Source organism: Camelus bactrianus, chromosome 10 (genome assembly GCF_048773025.1).
Source record: "Camelus bactrianus isolate YW-2024 breed Bactrian camel chromosome 10, ASM4877302v1, whole genome shotgun sequence".
Taxonomy (NCBI): domain Eukaryota; kingdom Metazoa; phylum Chordata; class Mammalia; order Artiodactyla; family Camelidae; genus Camelus; species Camelus bactrianus.
Genome location: NC_133548.1, coordinates 43,709,216 through 43,734,249, shown reverse-complemented (window position 1 = coordinate 43,734,249; position 25,034 = coordinate 43,709,216). Strand labels below are relative to the sequence as shown.

General features: G+C 45.6%; 1 protein-coding gene and 1 non-coding gene across 25 annotated transcripts in view; both read left to right on the top strand.

The window, feature by feature from the left end:
• The window catches only part of PPFIBP2 (PPFIA binding protein 2), a 147,796-nt gene that overhangs the window by 68,697 nt on the left and 54,065 nt on the right, over nt 1-25,034 (top strand). For 21 of the 24 annotated variants that reach the window (XR_012509701.1, XR_012509703.1, XR_012509702.1 and 18 more), the window contains 3 exons: nt 9,707-9,799; nt 13,705-13,818; nt 23,857-23,988. Coding sequence is in view for 21 of the 24 variants with exons in the window: in XM_074372461.1 (XP_074228562.1) it covers nt 9,707-9,799; nt 13,705-13,818; nt 23,857-23,988 (339 nt within the window). In the remaining 3 variants the exon portion in view is untranslated. Of the gene's footprint in view, nt 1-9,706; nt 9,800-12,950; nt 13,537-13,704; nt 13,819-20,096; nt 20,362-20,718; nt 21,316-23,856; nt 23,989-25,034 lie in introns of those variants that run through there. The other 3 variants (XM_045524058.2, XM_045524059.2, XM_074372465.1) reach the window with 3 other exon arrangements.
• Nucleotides 5,711-5,784, top strand: TRNAT-GGU (transfer RNA threonine (anticodon GGU)). Its single transcript has one exon. It is a non-coding gene; the product is annotated as a tRNA-Thr (tRNA).

Genomic DNA, 25,034 nt, shown 5'->3' with positions numbered 1-25,034 from the left:
GTCCTGGGAATAATTGATTTTATAACTGCCAGAAAGCCCTTTAACACCTTAACCAAAAAATCTGGGGGAGGTTTTCCTATTTATAAGCACCTGCCTACACTCAAATCTGTTTGGTTCCCTTGGGTGATGGGTAACCTGAACCATGTAACAGAAATTGTACCCTCTGTGATCCACTTATTTTCCCCATCTTTTGTTTCTTTTTTGTCCCCTTATTTTTAAGGTCTGCATTTTCCAAGTTTCTAAAAAGTATGGTGTGCATGTGGCGGTCCTAAGCTTGAAGTACAGCCTTAGTGACTTTAACATCTCCCCTGTTCCCAGCAGCCATGGCTCTCTTGAGATTGATTTTCTTCCCTTTTTTTTTTTTTTTTTTTAAGTGAAGTATAGTTGATTTACAATGTTGTGCTAGTTTCTGGTGTACAGTGTAGTGATTCAGTTATATATGTGTGTGTGTATATACACGTATATACTCCTTTTCATATTCTTTTTTATTATAGATTATTACAAGATGTTGAATATAGTTCCCTATGATATTCAGTAGGTCTTAGTTTTTTTTTAATCTCTTTTGTATATAGTAGTGTGTATCTGCATATCTCAAACTCTTAATTTATCCCTACCCAACCCTCCCTTTCCCCTCTTGGTAACCATACGTTTATTTTCTATGTTTGTGAGTCTCTATTTTGTAAATAACTTCATTTGTCTCTTTTTTTTTTTTTTTTTTAAAGATTCCAGGTATAAGTGATATCATGTGATATTTGTCTTTCTCTGACATACTTCACTCAGTATGATAATTTCTTGGTCCATCCATGTGAGATTGGCTTTCTGGATTTGATAAGATCCCCTTGACTAGGCAGCATGGAAACACTACATATTTTCTTTTGTTATCCTACTAAAAGCACATGACATCTATGATTTTAGCGACTAAAGACTTATCTAGGGCCAAGGCTTATCCAGTGTATTGTGTTCAGAATCTTAGTGTATTTACAGGCAAGGAGCCATGATACAATTTAATGGGATCTGACCAGTTGGGGCAGTGTGTGTACTATGGCCCAGGATCCTGAAGGAACTGGAATCCATAGCTTATGAATGTGATTCTTTACCTGGTGAGGACTGCAGACCTTGATATCAGGAAAAGGAGGTCGGGGGGAGGGTATAGCTTAGTGGTAGAGCACATTCTTAGCATGCACAAGGTCCTGGGTTCAATCCCCAGTACCTCCATTAAGTAAATAAATAAACCTAATAACACCCCCCGCCCCAGAAAGACAAAAAAATAAAAAATAAAAAGGAGGGCAGAAGTATTTTTCGAGCAGTCCATACCAGGAGCTCTAAGAAGCAGCTTTTGGCCCTGAATAACAACATGATGGCTGGAGCTGTCTCATGGAGAGCTCACTACCTTAGGCTTTTCCCACACTCCCTGCTGGCGTACCAGATGACACCCCCACGCGACCTCCCCTCCACCCCACTTGACAGTTCTGGGAGCAGCGAAGTGCGTTGCTGATGGGAGGTCTCCTGGGACATCAGTCAGGGAAGGCTGCAGAGTTGCCCTCACCCAGCGTCCCCGAGAAGGTTTCAGGGCATATGTGGAGGCTTGTTCTCCTGGCAGAGGCCGGCCAGGCTGTGAAGGAGGCAGACCCCTGGGGATTCTGCATGGCCCCCAGCCGTGGCATCAAGCACTCACACGATACAGAACTCTGCAGAGACCTAACATGGCCATCTCTTGGCCAAGCTGCCATGGAGGGGCCAGGCCAAGAGTGAGCAAGCATTGTGGAATCTGACCAGCCACTGGAGTCAGAGGCTGATGGCTCTGAGGAGGCTGCCGGGGGTGATTCAGCTGGAAAGCACATGTTTGATCTAAATTTGACCTGACCCTCAGATTGGAACAGAAATAAAAACTCAAGTTTTTATGACTGGTTATTATTAGCTATTGAAATTCTCATTGTGCTCATTATAAACATGTATGTAGCACACAGTACTTAGAGTATGTATGTAGTAGAATGCTTGTAAGAAGGAAAAAACTGGCTGTGTAGATACGACTCGAAATGTCTTTTCAGAGACAATGGAAAAGTGACAGGTTCTTAGCTGTTTGCACCACAAGCATGATTCCAGGCTCTTAGCTAACAGTGGGTTCTGTGTTGTCCTGTAGGCAATTTTTTCTTTCCATCCCAAGAGTATTTTGGTTATTATTCCCTTGGGTTATTTGCTCAGACCTTTACAGGTACTCCACAGGTGTCCTGATCAGAAATGTTGCCTCTTTTTATTCTCTTGCACAAAAAGAATGAGTTAATTAAAACCGTCAGTACAAGGGATGTGCTGTGTCTAACTGTACTTTGGTCTTTTAGCTTAAACAAAGGCATTTAAATGACTTCCGTATTTCCACGATCATTCCAAAACTGTTTATGTACACAGAGGAAATAGTAGAGCATCCTGCTCTAAAAAAATATTCTGCACTTTTAGTCCCACATGTTTCTGTGTTTAATGACCTAGCTCACCCTCTGTGTCGCTCTGTGAGGTCTGATTGTCTCATATTTAAAGGATGGGGAGGTTGAGATGAGGTGACCTACCTGAGACTGTGCATGGTTAGTGCAGCCCCTCCTCCTAATCGTTCCCAGCTGTTATTTTGCAGAGAAGGTCCTGCCTTGCGGAGGGCGGGGCTGTGTTCTGTACGTGAGTATGGAAGCCTCTCCAGAAGACCCCTGGATCCCCTGCCTTGAAGTCCAGCTGGGCAAATGGTGGGAACAGGGAAGCTGCTCTCAGCCTCCCGGCTCCCAGACTTGGCCTTTGTAGAGCCGTGTAAGACATCGTTCTTTCAACATAACCTCTTATACATTTATTGTGTGTTTTTATGCTCTTACTGCCCTTCATTTATTCATTTCCCATTCACCCTTGTATCTTTTAGCCGTACGTTAGCTTCCAATTTATTTCTTACTGTCTTAACTTATTTTATGTCCTCTACCTGCCCCCCCCACCAATGTACCCAGTTGATGCCCACAGGCACGTTGCATCCTGTAGCATTCCGTTTTAACCTTCTTGCTCTACATGGGAAATAGGAATGGAGGCCAACAGGTGGTAGATAGAAAGTCATCCTCCCACACACAAAGGAGAATGGGTGCCTTTTTTATCCCCATACTTCCCATATAGACACACCCTGCGCCACAAAGTAGATCCTTATTAGCTCTAGATGATAATCCTGGTTTTAACTACGGTTGGCTCACAACTGGCAATTCCATCTTAAAAATGGCCAGTTCAAGCAGATTAAGCAACAGTAGGTGGGATTCCTTGGTAATTCAGCATATATCCAAATAACAAAAGTGTTTCCTTGTAAGTTGTTTCTAAAGTAAATTTCAGTCAATTGATTGATCATCCTTGGAGACAAATTCATCAGTCAGGACCTTTGGTTGCCAGTAACAGAAACTTGGTTTGAACTAGTGCAGGCCAAAGGGAATCCACAAGAAGGGCATGGTTGTATTGTTGGCTTTGGACAGCATGAACTGGGGTGAGAATGCCACCAGTCTCTTTTCATTTGTATTTCTATAAATGTTGGCTTCATAGCTCATTCCTGCTGCAAACCCACTTCCTCCACATGGAAGAAGACATGGCCACTAACAACCTCAGAACCTTCGAGCACAACCACTACCATTTTCTGTTCCTAAGTTTGAAAATTCAGAGGAAGGATTCCAACCATCTAAGCTTTGCATCAGGAGGCTGGGAAGGGTGAGAATATCTCTAAGAAGATGGCAGCCTTCACTGGTGCCATGTGGTTACAGTAAAGGTAACACTAGCAAGAGAGCAAGGGGGAAATTTAGTCTGGGGGTTTTCCAAATAATGATAAGGTTTCTTTGGGGAGCCTTAAATATCCCCTGAAAATCTCATCCCTAATTAAAATGCAAGAGGAACTTACTAAGAGTAAACTCTTTATCCACTGACCTTTGGAGGAGAAGGGGCAAATTCAGTTTAGATTAGGGTAGTGTCTTTGTGGCCCAAACTGCCCTTTGTATAGAGACTCTGTCCATACTGAAATCGTGGTGATCAGTCCTATGCTTCCTGAACCCACACAGTCCTTTCTCTAGCCTCTCCCTTCTCTCCTAATCACTGAGGCTGATTACCTGTCATGGTCAACTCCATGACCTCCCAACCATAGAACATCCTATATGGCTGCTACATCATCCTGAAGTCCCTTTCTTCCTTTTCTGGGGCAGCGGGAGATAATTAGATTTACTCATTCATTTATTTATCTAATGGAGGTACTGGGGATTGAACCCAGCACCTCGTGCATGCTAGGCATACACTTTACCACTGAGCTATACCCTCCCTTCACTCTTCCACTCAGAGATGGCTTAGAAAATAGCTATTGCCCACTGGAGCTGTATATTAGGCCCACCCAGCCCCCAGCAGCAATAGCATTTTGGGTCTTCTAGGAACAGAACCATAACCTGTAAGAGTCAAGGTGCTGTGTTTTCTCTGTTCTGTGAATTCTCAGCATCATCACTCTTAAGGCCTGACATTTCTGAGCTGTGTTTTACGTTTGCTTCCTAGGGATCTGGGTTTTAGAGGGTGGATTCCTTTATCCAAGACTTTTCCTAGCCTCTTGAGAGCGAAGGTTTGATAGATGCAAAGCTTGGATAGTCTTCGCTAAAGTTTCTGAGTTATTGACAGTATACACGTAAGAACTCCCCATCCTGATTCAGCTCTGTGTTATGAGAGAAGGGAGTATGTTTCACTGTGGCATTCTTCAGTGAAAGATGCAAGAGGACAAGGAAATGTCAATCTGTAGATGCCATTTCACCTCCAGAGAGTACACACATCCTTCGCCTTCACAATATCTGTTGGTCCCACACGATATTGCAATCAGGTAGCTAACTTGAATTACAGATTGAGGAACAGCTCTGACCATGGAAAGTTTGGATGAGAAAATTCACTTTCCCTCTGTCTCATTTGTAGAAATAACCATCAAACAGAAGAGAAAATTTGATCAAATATATGTGTTTCACACCTTAGTACATCACAAGTCCATTGTACAGGTCTGGCCTAGTGGCTAACATCATTAGTTGAGTAAAAATGGCCCCTTATTTATATTTATCAGTGGGTTGAGCATCCTTAATAGTGTTGAACAGGATAGAGCTCTCCTTTAAATTGTCTTGCCATCCCAGAATGGGGAGGATTAGAAAGCTGGCATGTAGCATCCTTCAGAATTCCACATGACTTTCTTCTCAGTGGAATGTCAGCATGATTCTGCCAATCTGACTTCATGCTCGGAGAGCTGGACAACTGCTCTGTCACTGATTTACCTAATAGAGAACACAGACAAGACTTTCCAGAGACTCCCAAACCTGGAATCACTCAGGGACCCAGCTGTATGGTCTCAGTATGGGTCCAAGCCTTCTACTGCTGTTCCACTGTTAGAATTAAGGGAGCAGATGTAACCTCTGACAAAGCAAGCTCTTCTTAACATAGGGCAAACAGAGCTGTGTCCCAGCTCTGTCTTTTTAAACAAGTTTCTGAATCATCGGAATGACATTTTCATAACCATCTAGCCTATTAGGCCATGATGATACCATGATGAGCCATGTTATCCAAGAATGATGCCAAAAAGTGATCAAGCCTGTTGCCCAGTTACCGGAATAAGAAGTATGCATTTATTCACTTAAACTCAAATCCTCACCTTTGGCTGATGAACGCTGGCATTCAACAAGATGATTCTAAACTAATCTAGGGGTGAGGGATATAGCTCAATGGTAGAGCGCGTGCTTGGTGTGCACGAGATCCTGGGTTTAATCCCCAGTGCCTCAGTTAGTAAAGGGAAAAAAAGCCAAGGCTTAATAAAGTAATCTTCTTCTTGGCCCTGTTCTTAGATGCTTTCCAGGTTCTTCTCCAAGTAGAGGTGACTTTTTTCCCTGGTCTGTGCCCTGCTAAGGCTTGAGTGCAGTTTTCTTGAGAGCTGTCAGTCTTATGTAGACTGTGAGAACTTAGGACTTGGCACTTCATCAAAAGCAAGGGGTGGGAATGTGGCAGACTTCTGTCTGGGACATTATCTCCATCTCACTGCTGTTGAATACCTTTAAAAAGTGCTTAAGAACAGCAGGGATTTTGGTACTGTGGAAGAGGTTCTGTTATCTAGAACAGTGATTTGGGTCGAGGGAGGGAACTTTCTGCCATAAGCAGCACTGTAATACGGTCTGACTTGTCTGCCGGGAGTCTATTAGGGGAGCAAAAAAGCACCAGGAACTACTATTACCTCTACTCAAACAGTGCTGCTAGATTTTCAGATATATTTTAATTACCAAGAAAAGAGACATTTTTATAAGAAGCTCAAATATTGTGGTTAAAGTAAAAGCCCGTCTTTTTTTTTTTTTGGCGAATGTACATCATTTTATGACATGTTTAGAACATACATAAAAATTGATAATGTGCTAGACCATAAAGCAAACTTTCACAAAATCCAAGGAAAGGGGAACTTGAGCATACCTCCCCCTCCCAGCTTTTTATAGCCCAGACACTTACTCATAAGAGAACACTGTTAAGCATTGTTACGTCACCTCCCAGACACACATCATTACCTATGGAGCTGGGTAGTACTGTTTTCTAGCATCATGCTGTGTGATTCTTTGAATTGTGCTGTTTTCACTATCCAATATGTCTTATATTTCTATAATGGTCTGTAAATATCTACCTCATGTTTTAAAATGCTACAAATTGTCCAGAAATATGGATGAACCCTAGTTTATTTATCCACTCCTCTGCTAATGGACTTTCAGGTTCAGACAGCATTTTCAAAATCCTTTTTTTTCTTCCGGTTAATAGAGGAACTGGAGGTTGAACCCAGGACCTAGGGCATGCCAAGCACGGCTCTCCCACTGCTGTACTCTCCCCTCAACCTTATTTTAAATGAATTTTCATTCAGTCCCAATATATACAACAAAAATTTGTTGATCTCCTCAATTAAGCTATTACGGAGAACTCACTAATTTAGTACACAGTAACTTAGGCAAATTATCCATTTGTGCCTCATCCGTTCACTTTGTGCCTCAGTTCCTTTATGTGTAAAATGGGTGAATAAAAATAGTACCCACGTAATGGAATTGTGGGCAAAATTAAATGAATTAATATAGGCAAAGTGCTCTGAACAATGCTGGCACATGGTGAGGGCCCCACATTGCAAGCATGGTACTTGGATCACATTGTATTGGCCTCCATAGAATTGCTTTGGCCCATGTTATCCACTAACCTTTGACCTCTTAAGGAAAGCAGTGAGCTCGCCTCAGCTCTGTTTACTGTGAGGATGTTATTGAGTGTTGTTTATCCCACTACACAAAGTCTCTCTGTGAAAACCAGGGAAGTTTCTCCCTTCCTTAGGAACAGTTGTGCTTCTCCTAGGCAGTCAGTTTGACTTTACCACACTGAGCGGTGCATCTTGGAAGTACTGGGGATTGAACCTAGGACCTTGTGTATGCTAGGCATGTTTTCTACTACTGAGCTACACCCTCTCCTCCATCTGTGTTTCTTGTAACTCAGTACTGCTTCCCTTTTTCCATTGACTGCTGGAGTGGATCCAGATTTTTAAAAAAAAAATCTAGCATGTGCTATAAACTCTATGGCATGCATTTTGTGTATTAACTTATAACATCACCTCCTTTGTTATATATATATATTTTTTTGGTCAACTAGTGAAAATGGCTGCCTCTGGGTGACTGCGTGGGTAGGTCTTTTATTGTACGAACACACCGCACTCCGCACGGTCGGTGTGGCGGCTCGTTAGAGTCTTGCGGAAGGAGCTTCCCCTTTGGTCTTCTTCCTTCATCTCCTGCTGGAGAAGCGGCAGCTGCCAGTGCGGGGCGGCCCTGCGCATGATGACTTTGGCCCTGGGGTCGGACACGCCCAGCTCCACTGGGGTGCCTGGGTCTTTCCTACTCCCTCTCTTCTCCTCTGAAAGTCACCATCATGTGAGTTCTTGGACAGAGAAGCAATTTGACCTGCTGTTAAGAATTACATTCCTCTCTTTTGTGAGGTTCTAAGAAAATGTGGGTTATATCTTTGGATACTAGTCAGTGTTTGACCATGCGATGACTGGAGTATTAATTAATGGAACAATAATGAACTGCCATCAACACAAAGATGCCATTATTGATTGTTAAGGCCCTTTGTTTATGGTGTGAAAGGGCTTCCAGAACAATGAACAAGGTGCAGGCTGGAGAGGGGCTGGAGTCAAGGGCAGTATAACGGCAGGGGTGCTGGTCACTCTAGCCTGTGTCTGGCACGGCTGCCCTGGGAAATGGCCCCTGGGCCCACCCTCGCACTGCGCCATTAACATACAGCCAGTGCATCTTTCATGAGGGACGTTTTGGTGCTCAAATGCAGAATCTTTGCTCCCCACTTCTGTTTTTGAACCAGGGCTGGCTCTGCCGCCTGCTCTCACCCAGGCAGTGCACTGGGAAAGGGGTGGGGCAAGGGAAGGAAGGAGGTGTCCTTTCTTAATGAAGGGGGCCTGGAGAGCCCATTCCAAAGGTTAGAATGTGGGAAATGGGCACAGGAGTAGGGAGCCACCTCTGGCCCCTGTGCCTGGGTTCCTCTGACCCCCCGCCCTCTTTGTACAGTCGTGACTTTGGGGTGTAGGGTGCTTCCCTTGTGAACATGGGAACATCAATTCCTCTGGACCGGCCCAGATGATGGTGAGCGTCATTTCCCTGTTTAGCAGTAAGCTCTTGCTTTGCAGACTGCGGAGCCCCTGGATGGCCTACGGCGGGCCTCTGGTTTCAGCCTGATCTTCATCACGGAGGAAGGGAGTATTGGTGGCGTTGGGCTGGCTCAGTTCCATGAGCAGCCACTTCCCTCCTCCCTGACTACAGCCAGGCCAGACACACCCAGAGAGTGGCTGCAGCTCCTGCCTCTAGCTCAGGGCATTTTATAAGATTTGCCTCTCATCTGCCTTATCAGATCTTCTCCCTTTCCTCTGTTTTCCATGGTTTCTGGCTACTTTACGTTTCCCTGGTTTTTCCCTCTGCTTGGCCCTTGAGATCCCTATGGCTGTTGTTTTGGTTCTTCGCAAGATATTTCATCCTAGCTTGCTTCTCTCAGCTCCGGTGTTACAGAAACTCAACGTGCTGGCTTGGCTGCCAGGGCCTTTGTTGAGGGGTAGGATCGGCCACTTCCAGAAGGGACGTGTGAGTAGGGGTAGGGCCGGGCAGTTGGCATCCCTTATCCTCCGTGCACTCTGTGATGCTCAGGACGGACCTCCACGCTGTGAGGTGTGCCTTGGCTCTGGAGAACCCCAGCGTGAGAGTCAGGAGACAAGATCTTTGTTGGGGTTGTTCCCACGTAGTTCCTTGGTGAATGATACCTCCTCCCTGGTGTCCTCAGAGAGTAGACCCTTAGTGCTGTCAGTGCCTCTGGCAGGTTGTGCCTCCAATAAACCAGACCCGACACGTCCAGCCCTGTCAAGCACCACTGGGTCTGGAGCTCCACTGAGGCCTTTGCAGCCAAAGGTGAGGTCATCCAGCGGGTGGTGTTGCCAGCTTTCATGGCACGCCTATCAGTGGCATCTCCTCTGGTCCTCCTTGTAGTGGTTTTGAAATCCTGTGATTTCCTGTTGAGGTGGGTGGTTTCGCACAGATGATCAACAAAACTGCCCTCATAAATTGCATACTTCATTTAGAAGCTGCTATGATGTTTTTCTAGCCTTTTAAGTGTGTGTGTGTGTTTTTCCCCTTCCTTTTAGTCCCAGGTAAATCACCACGGTGCTGCTAGCAATGAAACGTACCAGGAACGCTTGGCACGTCTAGAAGGAGACAAGGAATCCCTCATATTACAGGTGGGTCCTTTTTGGTGGGAACCAGCTTATTCGGTTACCTCCAACCCTGTGGCTGCTTCAAGTGGGAGGAAAGCACAAAGGATTTTCTCTGTTGGATGTATCCTGCTCCCAAAGTGTATATTTTTTGAAAGGCTTTTCCTGAAACAAAGCAAAAACTAACTGGGGGCACAACTTAACTCTGGACGTGGCTTTGGGGACTGTGAATGGATTCATTATTTATCACGGCCTGCCAAGTACCTGCCTCTGCACACTGGAAGCTCTGTGGCCAGGCTGATTAAATGGGGCCTTGTCCTCAGGACTCTTTCAAAGGAGATAATATGTGTCCTCATGTCACTAATAAAACAAAGCCTCTTTAAAAGCCTAACAGGGGATGCTAACAGGATGAGGCCCAAAACATTTGGAGAGCTGGATCTAGACTGATTGCTTTGTGGCCAAATCCCCTGGAGCTGGTAACATGGGCTAATAAGCCTTTGATGACTCTCTGACTTTGAAGAAAGGAACTCCAAAACTTTCCAGGGAGAAAGAGTCAAAGCTACGGTTTCAGTCCTGAAAACTTGTGTTCCTTGGTAGGACGTAAGGTCGAGTATTCTCAGTGGGGGATTTTTGCTGAGGTAGGAGCTCTTTGCTGGATTAGTTCTCAAATGCATGAATATTCTCAAGATCTGGGATGCATCAGACACTGTGATTGACATTTTGGAGAATAAGAAGACTAATATCCCAATCTTAGCTCCTTAGAAAGCTTGGAAGGGTGGTGGTGAAGGCTGGTAGTGGGATGGAGGGGAGGGGGCAGGTGGGGTTCTGGAACCCTCCCTAGACCTTGGACCTTAGCTTAGAGCACTTAGAGTTAGCGTTCGAGTTAAGGGGCTGCAGTGTATTTGGCTTTTTTCCCTCTATTTTACCTTATTTCTTTTATTCATTTCACTTTTTTTTTAATGAATGTAAAAGTAATCAAGTGATTACTTAAGAAACTTTGGAAGATCAAAAAGAGTTTAACATGTTGTCCTCTTCTTCCAGCCTTTTTTCCTCTGTCCTGCCCCTCTTTCAAATAATTAAGCTCAGACAAATACACACAATTACACCATTTGGCATCCTAGTGTTTTTTTTTTTTCCTGTCCTTCAATTCATTGATTTGTTCATCAAAAAATATTTGCATGCCCACAACTAGGTAGACGCTGGTTTTACGGGCTGGGGATGTAGCAGACAGAAAATAGACGAAGCCCCTGTTCTAAAGCTTCTGTTCACGTGTGCGTGTGTGTGTATGCGTGTACACGAAACAAACCAATTCACAAAATGTTTCAGGTGATAAGTGCTATGGAGGAAAATAAAGCAGGATAAGGACTGTGTAGTCAGGGAGGACCTCCCTGATAGGGGACCTGGGTGAGGAGGAGGAAGCTGGGGAGGGAACCCCACGGGTACTGGGAGAAGCACATTCCAGCCAGAGGTGGTGGTCCGTCCAGCACACACCCGCAGGTAGGAGTGTGCTTGGTGTGTGGGAAGAACAGGAAGGGGCCGTGTGGCTGGAGTTGGTGACCCCAAAGAAGCCTGGGAACTGCCTTCAGAGAGGTAGCAAGGGCCAGGTGATAATGCACGTTATAGCGCAGATGTTTTGAGGGATGTGTAATCTGAAACTTCGTACCAATGACATGATTAATGAAAGAGTGTCCAGTTTAGAATTTTGCAGCAAACAGTATGAAATTGCAAACTGTTGAAGCAGGAATCTTCGTGGCTGAAATAACACATTCCTGTTTAGAGGATTACCATTGAATAAAGAAGTTCTGTGTCATGATCTCTTTGGCATTCACGGTTTTTAAAAATTCCGAATTCTTAAATAACCCTTGTTTGAAAATTATGACACAATTAAGAAGCTGCTTATCAGAAGTCAGAAGTGGATCCTAATGGTTTCTGGTCCTCCAGGAGGTGGGGCCAGACTTTTAGAGTTGCTCTTACGTGCTCACTGCTGTGTTGTAGAGGCCCTGTGGAGCAGGTTGGACAGACCCTCAGCCTGGTAGAGCCTCCTCCTTCATTCACGAGGCAGCTCAGCCAGACTGAATTCGTTGGAGCCCTTGGTTCAGAATATTCTCCTGTGTTCACTTGTAGAAGAACAGGGGAAATCACACAGAACAAAATCCTTTGTTTCCAGGCATAGTGAAAAACAAATGAAAGCAAAATCTTTTATATCTTCATTGGAATGTAACTTCTTAATGCAAGAATTTTCATCTTCTTTTTTTTTTTAACCTCTGTGTTCCCCTTAGTTTCTAAAATTATGCCTAGCATGGAGTAGGGGCTCAAAAATATTTGTGTTTCTTGAATAAGGTCACATTTAAAACCTTTATACGTTTTTGTTCATAATTTTGAGGAGAATTTGTAAGGACCCACCAGTCCTGTGTATTTTGGGTCTTATATATATCTTGTATGTTTAAACATATGCATATATATCTTCTGTGTATCTTGAGTCTTACAGGTGAGCTGCAAGTTATAGACCTAGAGACCACATGTTATATTCCTCTGGGTACTGCCAGCACATGGCCCGAAGGCGCAGTGCAGACTATAAGAGCTAACCCTCACAATTAAGATTAACCATAGCACATCCTTCCCAAACAGAAACTCTGGCACCCAGGGAGCCAAGGCCACCCTTGGAATCCTACTCTTTTGAAAGTAGAGTTAGCAGTTGAAAAGGCCAGGACTGCTGATCATATGAGACAGCAAGGTGACGATGGTCCTACTTGATGGAAGGCACTCATTTTGGGATCATAATTGAAATGTTAGCACATTGTGCATCAACTCCAGGAATATATTTCAGTAATGCATTAGCCACTTGGGAACATAAAAGTGGAATGGTTAAAGCAGCCATATTAATTAAGGTGAGCTCCTCTGTAAAAGGGAGCTTTATAATTCATAAAGTTGATTTAAACACGCACAATCTAAACATGAACTCCTTCACGCTCCAGCTATTATTCCTTTACAGACTGAGATAATTTACAATAATCTGTCCGTAAATGGCGATGAGTCAACCATTGGTTAAAAACCAAAAGGCTTTAAAAGATCTCAATTTACCAGTCCTTGATTTCCTTCTTTTTGGGGGAAGTCAGTCAAGATGCTTTCTTCATCTTCCTGTTCCGAGGCACCTTACAATAACGAGTAAGGAAAAGGATGCTGGGGGCAGCCTGCCGGTAGAGAAGGCAGTGAGACTCCTCCCAGCCTGTATGGAGGGCATCATTGAAATGACTTACTGTCCATGGGTTTTTGTGAATTAACAATTCCAACAGATAACCTCAGTGTTCTTCAGAAAGACAACTTTTTTCCTGCCACTGTTTATGCAGTGTGGCTTGTGCGTGTTTATGGCTGAGAGTCATGTTTTGGCCTGTGAAGCACAGAAACCTTCCTGAAGCCAAGTTTTGTCAGTGCTAATACATGCCCTTTCTGTCCCACATTCCTTCGTTGCTTCAGAACCCTCGCCTGATAGGTGAGCAGCCCTTACACCCCGATGAGAGGGGCAGGGTCATTGGTTGGTTTCCGCAGAAGTGCGGATCGCACTTCCACATGAGGTGGCAGGAGCCCTGGCAAGCCAGCTGAGGGCTGCCCTGAGGTCGGGGCTGCCCGAGGGAGCTCTGTGAGAGGAAGCGGGGCAGGAGTCCCCCAGAGGCAGCTCCCGTGGTTGCTGTGTGTTTTTCTCCTGAGTATCGAAAGCAGGAAATGGGACCAACGTTTTCCAGGCGTGGCTGACACTTCCCAGCCAGGTAAGAAAACAACCAGGCTTTCCTTCATCCAGGACGCATCCCCTCACCTGCCACCTGCCCGAAAGAAAGCCGTTCCTCTCACTAGAGAATCAGTGGTGTGGCTTCACGGCTCAGCTGCAGCTGGGAGCCAGCCCTGCTCCTTCACCACTGCTCTGTTTCCTGGGACAGGTGAGCGTCCTCACAGACCAGGTGGAAGCCCAAGGAGAGAAGATTCGGGACCTGGAAGTGTGTCTGGAAGGACACCAGGTGAAACTCAATGCTGCCGAAGAGATGCTTCAACAGGTAAGGGCGGGTGGGGGACCCTTGGGGTCTGCAACTGCTCACCTGTCAGGTGAGGTCCAGGTTACAGCTGCTAACTTTCCCCTCCTGCCTGCAGGGAGGGTTGGCTGCTCAGGGTGCAGTGTTTATACAGCAGGTGAAACCAGCCTCAACGTTGAGAGTGGCAGAGGAGGGAGGGTGGGGAGGGGCTGGGCCAAGAGGAATAACTTGTTGGGCTGGTTAGACAGATTCCCAGGGCACTTTCTCCAGGCCTGGTTCGGTGCAGGAGGGCTCTGCTGGCAGTGTCACCCTCACCTTATCACAGGGACCACAGTTTGCCTGCTGGTGGCATTTGGGGTTTTTGAAAGTCAATTAGCTTATTTTGTGCCTCTGTCCCATTCTCACTCTCCCACCTGTTACTTTGTGCAGCGTTCTTTGATTAAACTAATTACATATTACATAAGTAATATTTTAATATAATTAAATATATATCAAAGTGAAAAAAAATTAGCTGCTCTTTTACCATTCAAAAAAGTCTCTTCAGTGTCTTATCTTTGTTTCTCTTTGGTCCTTTTTGTTACATGTACATGTCGTTTACAAAACTATTCTCACTAGAGATATAAATTTAGTCCTCCGATTTTGTGTGCTTAACATCATAGAGTGAGTTTTTTCCACTTTTAAATTCTGCTGTATCACTGTCTTTACTATCATTTATAGATTTTTGTCTTTGAGTAAAAGTATCATAATTAACGCTTCCACTCTTGAACAGTCTGAGCCTATTGTAAATAGTTTCTTTTGAGCGCATTTGAAGAACTTAAAAAGTCAGTGTTGGTATCACAAGTGGAATCTAAAAAATACAACAAGCTAGTGAATACAACGAAAAAGAAATAGACTCACGGATATAGAGAACAAGCTGGTGGTTACTGGTGGGGAGAGGGAAGGGGGAGGGGCATTATGGGGATGGAGGACTAACTATCAAATAAGCTACAAGGATATATTGAACAACAAAGGGAATAGAGCCAGTATTTTATAATAATTACAAATGGAGTATAGCCTTTAAAAATTGTGAATCATATTGTGCACCTGTAACTTACATAATATTGCACATCAACTATACTTTAAGAAAAAAAAAGAATCTAATTAAGAAGTCAATATTTTATGCAAATATCTTTGTAAAAACTTTCTGCCAGCTTGGAAGCTATTATTAGTTTATCCTCTCATTGCTGATTAATGTTACCATCTTCTCAGCTCCGTTTGGTTTTCTACTTAAACTGTGTGCCATTTCTCCTGCTCGTCGTATTCCCTGGAAATCTGAGTAGTGATAGGAGTTGAGTCTGTCTTTTTAATTATTTGCTCTTAAAAGTTGTCTTTCTTTTGAAGACTCAGTAAAGAAAATAGCCTGATGGAAAAAATCTCAAGTAGCAGAAAAACATTTTCATGAAGAGTACATAGGACAACCCACGAGACTGTTTTTTCAGGATGGCATAAGGTGTGGTTTAGGAGTGGGGACCAGGGAGGAAGATGATGGAGTGCGGTGTGAAAAAACAAAAAAACCCCAAAAAACAAAACCTAGACAGAGACCAAGAAGATTTGCACATGGAAGGGAATGTGTCAAAAAATATCAGAGGTTGATGTTTCAGGAAGGCAGTGCCTGTGAGTTACCACATGATTGGAGGTCAGAAAATGGCCCGTTGTGATGCCTGAGTTCTCTGACCGCCTCCTGGCTACTCTTCTAGGACTGCCCCACGCCCCTCTCTGTGGCAGTGTTTCTGCTCCCTTGTCAGAGTCTCTGCACGGAGAAGTCTGATGTCGGTTCCCAGCCCCACCTGGGGGACACTGTCTTGTCCTTCTAAGCAATACCTCATAGACTGGCTTTTAGACTTTCAAAGAAGTCTTAAGCTCAGTTACCCCTTATATCCTGTTTATTCTAAATCTTCCTTCTCATATGCTGTGAGTGAGGTAGCAGTCACGCGATTTGCAGGTACCACTTGGAATGGTGGTCTTGGCTTGGTAGATTTTGGAATATAGTAGCTCTTACTTGCTACCGCTGGGATTTAAAGATCTTCTCGAGCTTAACCAAGTTATTTTTATACTCATACCTCTTACTGCGTTCTCTCAGCCTTTCAAGGGTAAAATTATGGAGTGTGCAGTACCCCTTTCTTGGGGGGTTTTAGGTCAAGTCACAGGAGGCATTTGCACCTCCTCTCCCACTCATGTGTTTGCTGGGCTCGGGGACCCCCGAGCTGGAACTCTTTGGGTGGCTAGCTCTGAATCCTACGCCAGATGTTCTGCTCTGTGTCACGTGCTAATGCTTTCCTGAAATCTGCTTGATGCTGTTTGGAAAGATGCTTAGTTCTTGCACCACAGTGCTGGTGGGATGCCATCTGTAGCTTGGAGTACATATGTAAGTGTCCTCTGAAGCAGGGGCAGGAAGAGACTTGCCTGATTTGACTGTGATGTCCTGGGCCCCGGGGCGCTTGGCTTTGGTGGTAGGAACAGGCATGACTCACAGCCTTGAGGCAGAGAATGGAGGCAAACAGTTGCCTCTTTCTGCCAGACCATTCCTGCCCTGAGCCTGAGGAGCTCTGAAGGAGATCCTTTCACTGTCACAGCGTGGGGCTTTCTGATTGCCTTTTTATTTTGTTAATTGAAGTATAGTTGATTTGTATTAGTTTCGGGTGTACAGCATAGTAATTCAATTACACATTTATATATTCTTTTTCATATCCTTTTTCATTATAGGTTATTACAAGCTATTGAATTAAGTTATAGTTCCCTATGCTGTACAGTGGGACCTTGCTGTTTATCTGTGTTGTACAGAGTAGTTTGTATCTGCTAATCCCAAACTCCTAATTTATCCCAGCCCCGCTCCCTTTTCCCCTTTGGTAACCATAAGCTTGAAAGAATGAAATAATGCCGTTTGCAACAACATGGATGGACCTAGAGATGACCATAGTAAGTGAATTAAGTCAGAGAAAGACTAATATCATATGATATCACTTATAAATCATCTAAAAAAAATGACACTAATTTACAAAACAGAAACAGACTCACTGCCTGCCTGTTGACACTGCTTCCCTTGGGCAGCGGCCCCCGCCAGCCCTACACACCGAGCACACCTCCAGAAGCACAAGAGGGAGGGAGTTAGCTCCCCACCTGGCTCATGAGCCACAGACCCCTGGGCCTGCTGTGGCCCGGTCCCCCATGAAGTGCTGATGTCTCGGCTCTCATCTGTTTTCTTCTACATATTAACCTGTCTGGTCTCCAGAAAGTGAGAGCGTGAAGACCCATGTGGTTAGACAGGCAAACCAGGACCAAACAGAATGAGCACAGAGGCAGGGCCACGTGAGCCGCAGACAGATTATGGACACATTTGAGGGCAAAATATTTCTCGTCTGCAGCCCTTTGCAGGACGCAGGGTGGGAATGGGCCAGCTACGAGCATCTCTTGGGACTGCCTGTGGAAACACCTACTCAGATACGGTCTCTGACTCACTGAGTGTGTCTGGATTCCCCAGGGAACCTTCCCTATCGGGCCACAGCCCAAGTCCATTTTTTACTGGTCTGGAGTGGTCTGAACCACTGGTCTGGGTATAGAGCTCACAGGACTTACTTAGCCTTGTCCCCTGATCCTTAAGCAGGTCAAGGCATTCCCTGGCTTCATCTTTTTAAAATAATTAATTGATTTTTAGTTGAAGTATAGTCAGTTTACAATGTTATGTCAATTTCTGGTGTACCAGCTGCATCTTTGAAAGCTGCGCAGTGGGCTGTCCGAGCCCAGGGCCCAGAAGAGCAGCCCAGGAATACAGGGCTGGACCAGCGCCCTCCTCACTGTGGCCAGTGCAGACCATCTTGGTGACAAGATCTTTTTCATGGAGGGGTTCCCCATGGTCTGCTGATGCATTTGATGTCCCTGCTGCCTTTTTCCTAAGGTGGCCTCTGTAGGTTCTCTGGGGCCTGGTAAGTTCCTACACACAAACTGCTCTGCCTCCGACCACTGACACTTCTCCAGAGGGTGATGACTTCAGGGATGAAGCTGATGCTGTTCAGTGGATAAGAGGTTTTACACAGAGCTGGCAGCCACAAGGAGCTCTTCGCAGAGACTGGCCTTTTACAGATGCAGTCAATGTGAGGAACAGAAACAGTGTTGAGAGCCAAAAAGAAGATGGACTGGGGAAGCCGAGGCGAGAGGAAGAAAGGGTGCAAAGCCCCTTGTGAGGACACAGCCCGGCTTTGGGGACCTTGAGGAGGAACACCGGGCTCCACCTCAGTCCTCCGACCTGACCCTAGCTCCAGGTGTCAGGCAGCCACATTGTTTTGACTGCCTTTGAGGTGAGGTGTGGAGAGTGACGGATCTAGAGGATTCGGAGTCCGTGGACACAACTTTCTGCAGGTTCGCCATGTGCTGTTGATCTGGGAAAGTCAGTGAACCTGTGTTCTTATTTACAGAGAACAGGAATGACAGTGTGGACTCTGCATTGCCCACCTCTTAGAGTTGTAGCTCCGCTCTTCCAGTTCTGTTAAAACTGGACAACCTTACAATGGCCAGGGCGGTTCAGGGCCCAGTTCCTGCCCTTGAGTTGAGTGGAGGAATGGTGCGTCCAGGTGTGTGACCTCAGCCAAGCGTCGTCGGCACCCAGCTCCCACATTCCCCAAGAGCACTTGTCAGGAGGCATTTCTACCTCAAAAAGAATATTGAGCGGGACTATGCACAGACGTGAGCCTGTGGAAGCACAGATCTGTCTGAGGGGACAGGATGCTTGAGTCATGAGTGAAAAAACTGATTTATGCCAGTTACTCCCTGACACTCCCCCGGGAGCTTTATGAAGCAGAGAGAACTGCTTTCCGCCAGTCCATCTCACCTGATGTTCAACCTCCGGACCACAGTGTGAAGTAGGTGCCTTACCCCTTTTCACAGATAAGGGGACGGAGGTTCAGAGAGATGATTTAGTTAGTGGGGACTGAGTCTGGACCCAAACCCAGGTTGACTACAAGCCCCTCTCTCTGCACAGTGCTCTTCATGAAAGGCTTCCCGGCGAGGTCTAGGCTTCTTTCTTCAAAGGGCAAAGGGACACATTTTTCCTTTTAAGTGTTTCTGTGGCCCGCTCGTTCATTCTGGTTTCAGGTTGCCAGCCTAGCTCCAGTCCTCCGTCATTGGTCAGTAACTCCCGGGGTCAGGTTCCACACTTAAAGATGGAGGTAATTGCTTCAAGATGTGGTCCTTTAAGGAGAGCACAGTTAAAAGTCAGTCTCTTTTTATCAGCTCCCACCAGAGACTGAGCTTTAGAAAAAGGAAATGATGGTTTGCTCTGACATGTAAGCTTTTTTTCAGTCACTAAAAAAGGAGATGTGGTTGTCGTTCTGGAAGAGATTACGGGTAGTGGTGAAGTGAGCGATTATTTTGTTCATGGGTTTTTTTCCCCCTAAACTCTCCTTAGCCAGTTTCATGGTCTTTCATAGTAAGAAAAACAAACCTGCCTCCCACAGCACCCCCTCCTTGTCCCCTGCCCTCTCTCATTTACACGGGCAACCTTGAGACAATCAGGTGAGCAGACGCTACTGCAATTTATGAAACCTTTGCCCCTAATCTCCAGCCCCGTGCCTCCCCACACCTCGCACCCACCCCCCAGGATAGTAGCTGTGTGATTCCAAGAGATCCCAGCAGGATGCCACCTTGCGGGTCTGCACAGCCGCCAAGCCTTCCTTGCCTTCATGCTGTAGACAATTAGGCTGGATGCAGAGATGATGCCAGTCTCGGGGAACAGAGCTAAGGGGCCAAGAATGTCTTTCTTAAGGGGTAATCAGGATAAAAGTAGACAGCAAAGAAGATGGAAAACTAAAAAGAAAGGTCAGGAAATCGAAAAGAAAGGATGGAGGTGGTAAGGAGTGGCTTCTCCTGATGAGAGATGAAGGGTGAGTTAGTTGGGAGCTGAGAAGTGTCAGTTGCAGCTTAAAGTTTGGACATCAGTCCCCAGAACCAGAACTGTTTCTGTGTTCTGCCTGGAGAATTCAGAAGCTGGGTGGCAGGTGTTTTCTTGAGAAGTGATAGGAAGATGAGAAAGAAGAGGCAGCAGGAGTAGATTATTCTTTTCAAAGCTTGGCTGTGACGGGGAGGGGGAGGGGGAGGGGAAGAGAGACAGCGTTCCCACCCAGGCTGCACGTGGGTGTGTTGTCCTAGTACAGCCCGTGAGAGCTGATGGTGGTGGTCCCTCGAGGGGAAGGAAGGTCAGGAGGGAAGGTTCTTTCGAAAGTCAGAAATCTGATTGTGTTTATAGCCCGAGGAGCAGCAGCTGATGGTGAGGGCGAGATTAAATGCCTGTCAGAGTGGATGATTAATGGCCCTACCCTAGAGCCCCGCAGCCTTGGTGGGAACTTCCTCAAAGGCGGGACAGGGGTGAGGGAGAGCCCAGGTCCCTGTGAGTAGGCGTCCTGCGTCACCAGCTAGAGGGAGAAACAGCAGCAGAACTCAGAGCACAAAGCCAAACACGACTGGTTAACCAGGGAGGTCACCTGAATCTCCGTTCGAGCGCTGTGAGGATGGCTTGGAGAACTGGGCAGCGACAGGAAGGTGGGTCAGATGGGGCACTTCAGGAGCAAAGTCTGGAATCTTTGTGTCCCTTAACATGTGCTTTTTGCATGTAACCTGGAAACTTACTGGGCTAGGGGACAGTCTTAAAGGTAGAGGAACCTGGCAGAGACGTGGGCTGTGCGCAGTGGTGTCTGACTAACCTCGGAAGGAGGTGTGGGCTTGCTTTCTCTAAGACACGGGCTCAAGAGAGAAATGAGAGACGATGCCGGGAACCTTTGTAATAGAAAGGATGTAAGTTCAGTGAATGGCCAGATGATCTTTAAAATCTTTTCAGTAAACATGAGAGGTTATTTGAGGAGAAGAGTGGGGGATAGGGTGGGGTTTAGGGCTTGAGGAGAATGGAAGAGATTTGGAACAATCTCTGAAAGGAACCAGCCAGAGATAAATACAAGTTTGGAAGATCAGCTGTAATTAGATGGCGTAAATTTGTTTGGAAACCCGTTGGCATCATTGAGTGACTTTTACCAGCAATTCTTAAGGCCATGGGGAGTGGAAGCATAGACAGAAGACTTTGAAGTTTGGGGCATGGATGGGGCTCTGGTAAGGCAAACACACTGCAGAGCTAGGAGCAGGGATGATTAGCTGAATTTTTCTGGTGCAGAAATGATACAATTGAAATGATGCACCTCAAGGTATAGACAGATGAGGAAGCAAATATTGCTTAAAGGAAGTTGATAAAATAGGAACATAGGGAGTTATTAAGTAACTAGTAGCCACAGAAGAAATGAAAGATTATTTGCGTGAGTAAATGGGCCGGTTGAAAGGTCAGAAGATTGTGGCCAGAGGAGAGAATTCCAGAGTTGAAGATTTGAGAAGCAGAGCAGATACATTCTGGATCAAGATGAGGGCCAGGCTGTGCCCATCCAGCTGAGGAGCTGAAATGAAGTGGCAGCAAAGCCTATTGGTGTCAAGGTCAAGAGATGTGAAGCCAGAGTGAGTATTGAATGGAAGGCTGATTAACAAGGATGTTGAAGCTACTGAGGAGGTGGAACATGCCCAAAGCAGGCAGAGAAACTGTTGATCAAAAGTCAGACGCCTCTAGGGAAATGGGAGACTGTCTCGAGGTTGTATATTTGGAGAGAATATGACATAACTGAATGGCGCTGCCTTAGAGGAGGGAGGGCAGACGGAGGTGATCTGGAAGCAGTCTTGTAACAGGGAGAAAAGTGTTCTGTAAGTTGGGTCATTGGAGCAGAATGATCTCTCGTGACGCCTGGGAAGAACGTGTCATTTCATGCAAAAGTCAGGATTCAGTTCAAGCTGGAAGCAGAAAGAGCAGTTGAGAATGTAGAGTATTTTAAATCCTCTTAGAACAGCTATGATAGAGGTCACTGTATGTCACAGTGGCTGGAGGCCATGCCGGGCCTGGAGATGGGGAAGGGGAGCTGGACCGGGTAAGGCTGTCAAAGGCTGACTTTGAGTTCAGGGAGACAAGGAGCAGGGGTGATGATCGTGTAAGATGGAAGCACATGCTGATAGATACAGGTGAGGGGAGAGTAAGTGCAAGTTTTGTTATCAGTGGACTGTGTGAAATAAAGCAGCCCCAGGTTTCTAATTAAGGCTTCGGTGTGTCCAGTTGAAATGTCCACTTGGAATGTTAGTGTGACCAATTGGAACCCTGGCGTGATCAGTGGAATACAACCAATTAGAATATTATCCTCATCAACTGGAACTGTGGTGTGACCAGTTACAACCGGGCAGCCGAAACAGCCAGAGGGATTTTGGTGATAACGGAAGTAGAGTAGACTCTCAGCTTTCAAGAGAGATGCATTTTGAGACTTTTTTTGAATCCCGCCAAGGTAGTTTCTTGAATGCTTGAATCAAGGGGTGGCTGGGAAACTCACATACGCATTGTAAATCCATCTCTAGCTACGAATGGAACTTGAGGATATGAATTTTATACCAACGATTACTCTGGCTTCAACTTCTTTTCTTACCTGCTTTAATTTTTACAGTGTATTTTTAAAATTTGAATTGTCTGTTTTGCAAACTGCATGAAATCATTTTTGAAACAAAACAGGTAGATGAAAGGATGGAGAGGGAGACAAAGAATGGGGTGGTGGAGGCAGAGAGGAGGGTGGGGACGAGGAGGGAGAAGGAGATGGGGGTGAGTCAGCGGTGTTGGGGAGGATTACATCTTAAGATGCGCAAGACCAAGAGATCCCATCTTCTTCTCCCAGGGAAGAACCCTTCAGGGACTTTTATGGCCTGCAGAGGCCTAGCACCAAGCCCTAGATGGTAGGTCCTGAGCCAAATCTTGATCAGTTGAGTGGCTGATTCCTGGCCTCAGTGAATATTTGTTGATTGGCTTTTTTCAGCAAGTGTTTTTTTATTTCCCTTGAAGTTCTTGGACTTCTTCCTCTGTTTGGGAAACAATGTGACACGTTAGACAAAAATGAGTTTTGGAGCCAAACAGACTTTGGTTTGAAACCTAACTCTCATGTTGATCATCCTGTGCCCTTGGCCAAGGCAGGCCAGTCTCTGGGCCTGTTTCTTCATCTGTAACATCAGGATAATAATATTTACTGCCAAGTCACTGGGAGGGTTTAATAAGGGGATGTATGTAAAACATACGACAGTGTCTGGCACAGAGGTGACACTCAGTGAATCTATGCCCACTCACCCCCAACACTGGACACACTTGTCTGGCTAACTCCTCACGACCAAGTAGCCCACAGTTCTGGCCCGGCAGTGCTGCCGCCTTTGCCCTAGAAGCCAGCTTCAGGTCTGGCTGGTCCAGGAAGAGCTGGGTTCCTCAGCCCAGTAGTAGGCTCATTGTGCTGAATTCTTTGGCTTCTAGATACTCATTCCCTCAGGCTGGCAGATGGACAGTTTGTCGCCTGGCTTTCTGAGGTACTGACGGCCTTTGGCCTAGGGAGATGTGTTGCAGACTGGGCTGAGTATTGACTGAGCCTGGGAAGTGATATAGAAACTTTGGTTTCGAAAAATACATTGTTAACATAAACTTGTCTGTGGGGAGGGTATAGCAGTGGTAGAGTATATGCTTTGCATGCATAAGATTCTGGGTTTAATCCTCAGTACCTCCATTAAAATGAATAAATAAATAAACCTAATTACCTCCCCAGAAAAAAAACTAAAAAAAAATGCACTTTGTTTTGGTGGATAGGGTCTGCTGTTGCTTTGCCTTCAAAATAGATACGGGGAAATTTTATTCTTTGAGCAGACCCATCCATTTTTCTCTACCGGGAAATAATGAATAATGGTTTCTATGGGCAAATGTGTTTTTTGAGAAATGTAGCTCACACTGCCTCTTGGAGCACAGTGGGTGGTGTCAGGGGCTGTGCTGACCCTGAGTGGCCCATCGTCAGCCCAGCCTGTCCCTGCTGGGAGTGTGGCTCATGTGTAGCAGTTTCAGCGTACAGTGTAGAGATTGCCTTATGTGCTATGGATGGAGCTGGAGTCATTCTTGTTGCCATGGAGGTTTATGGGTTTGAGATCTGTTTTTGCTTGCAGGAGCTGCTAAGTCGTACATCTCTTGAGAGTCAGAAGCTCGATTTGCTGACTGAAGTTTCTGAGCTGAAGCTCAAGCTGGTGGGCATGGAGAAGGAGCAGAGAGAGCAGGAGGAGAAACAGAGAAAAGCAGAGGTGAGTGTGATACACCGCGTTCTGGGGGGTGGGGGATGGGGGCACTGCCCTAAGTACAAATCAGGAGAAGCTATCCTAATGCGGCTTCAGAACATCTGGTCAACCCCAAGCCTGGCAGCTGCTGGGCGCCAGAAACATCTATGCACTAGATACACAATGATCTGTTAATACCAAGTTATCAGGTTTTGCAGTGGCTGCAGATTTCAGCAATGCCCAAACCACCCAGTTTTGGCTCTAAGGCTTTATCCTTCAAGCTGCTGACAAGGATGGAAAGGGAAGCAGTAGTGGGGGAAGGATCAGAGAATACGCAGAGGGACACAAGATGTCTTCTGTGAGAGCCAAGGTAATGTCCATGTCCTGGGACGAAGTCAGCTGCCCAACAGGCCAGCATCACTATCCGCGGAGTCTGGAGATACTCTTTGATGTGCATTTCACCAACCTGGATGGAACCCTTAGGTGATGTGTTTCTTTTCTCCTGATGGTGCATATGGATGAGCCTGTGCAGGCCTTCTCTTAGAGAATATTTACCTATGTTTTTGGGTTTTTTTTTAATGGAGATACTGGGATTGAACCCAGAACCTCGTGCATGCTGAGCATGCACTCTGCTACTGAACTGTATCCCTCCCCCTGCCTGTGTTTTGTTTTTGTTTTTTCAGGCTCCATACACCATTGACTAGAGCATGCCAGACTCTTTTTTTTGGATAAATGTTTTGGATAAATTTTAGGCTTAGAGGTCCTTTATTTGAGAGAGAACAGCGTATTTCATTTAACCTTAGATAACTGTCTTCTATGTGCCTCTACATATAGGCCCATATATTTGTACCTGGGATTGTGAGATGTGGAAAGAAGATGGCCTTTGGGTTTAGAAACACCTTGGCTTAATTACTGACCTAACTGCTTAATAGCTCTTTGAACGTCAACAAGTTAACTACTTAAATTCTCTGAGCTTCAGTTTTTTTAATCTGTAAAATGGGTAACTGATAAAGTTGAGCAAAAAAACCCACCAAAGTCTCTATCATAGAATCTGGCATTTTGTAGGTACTTGG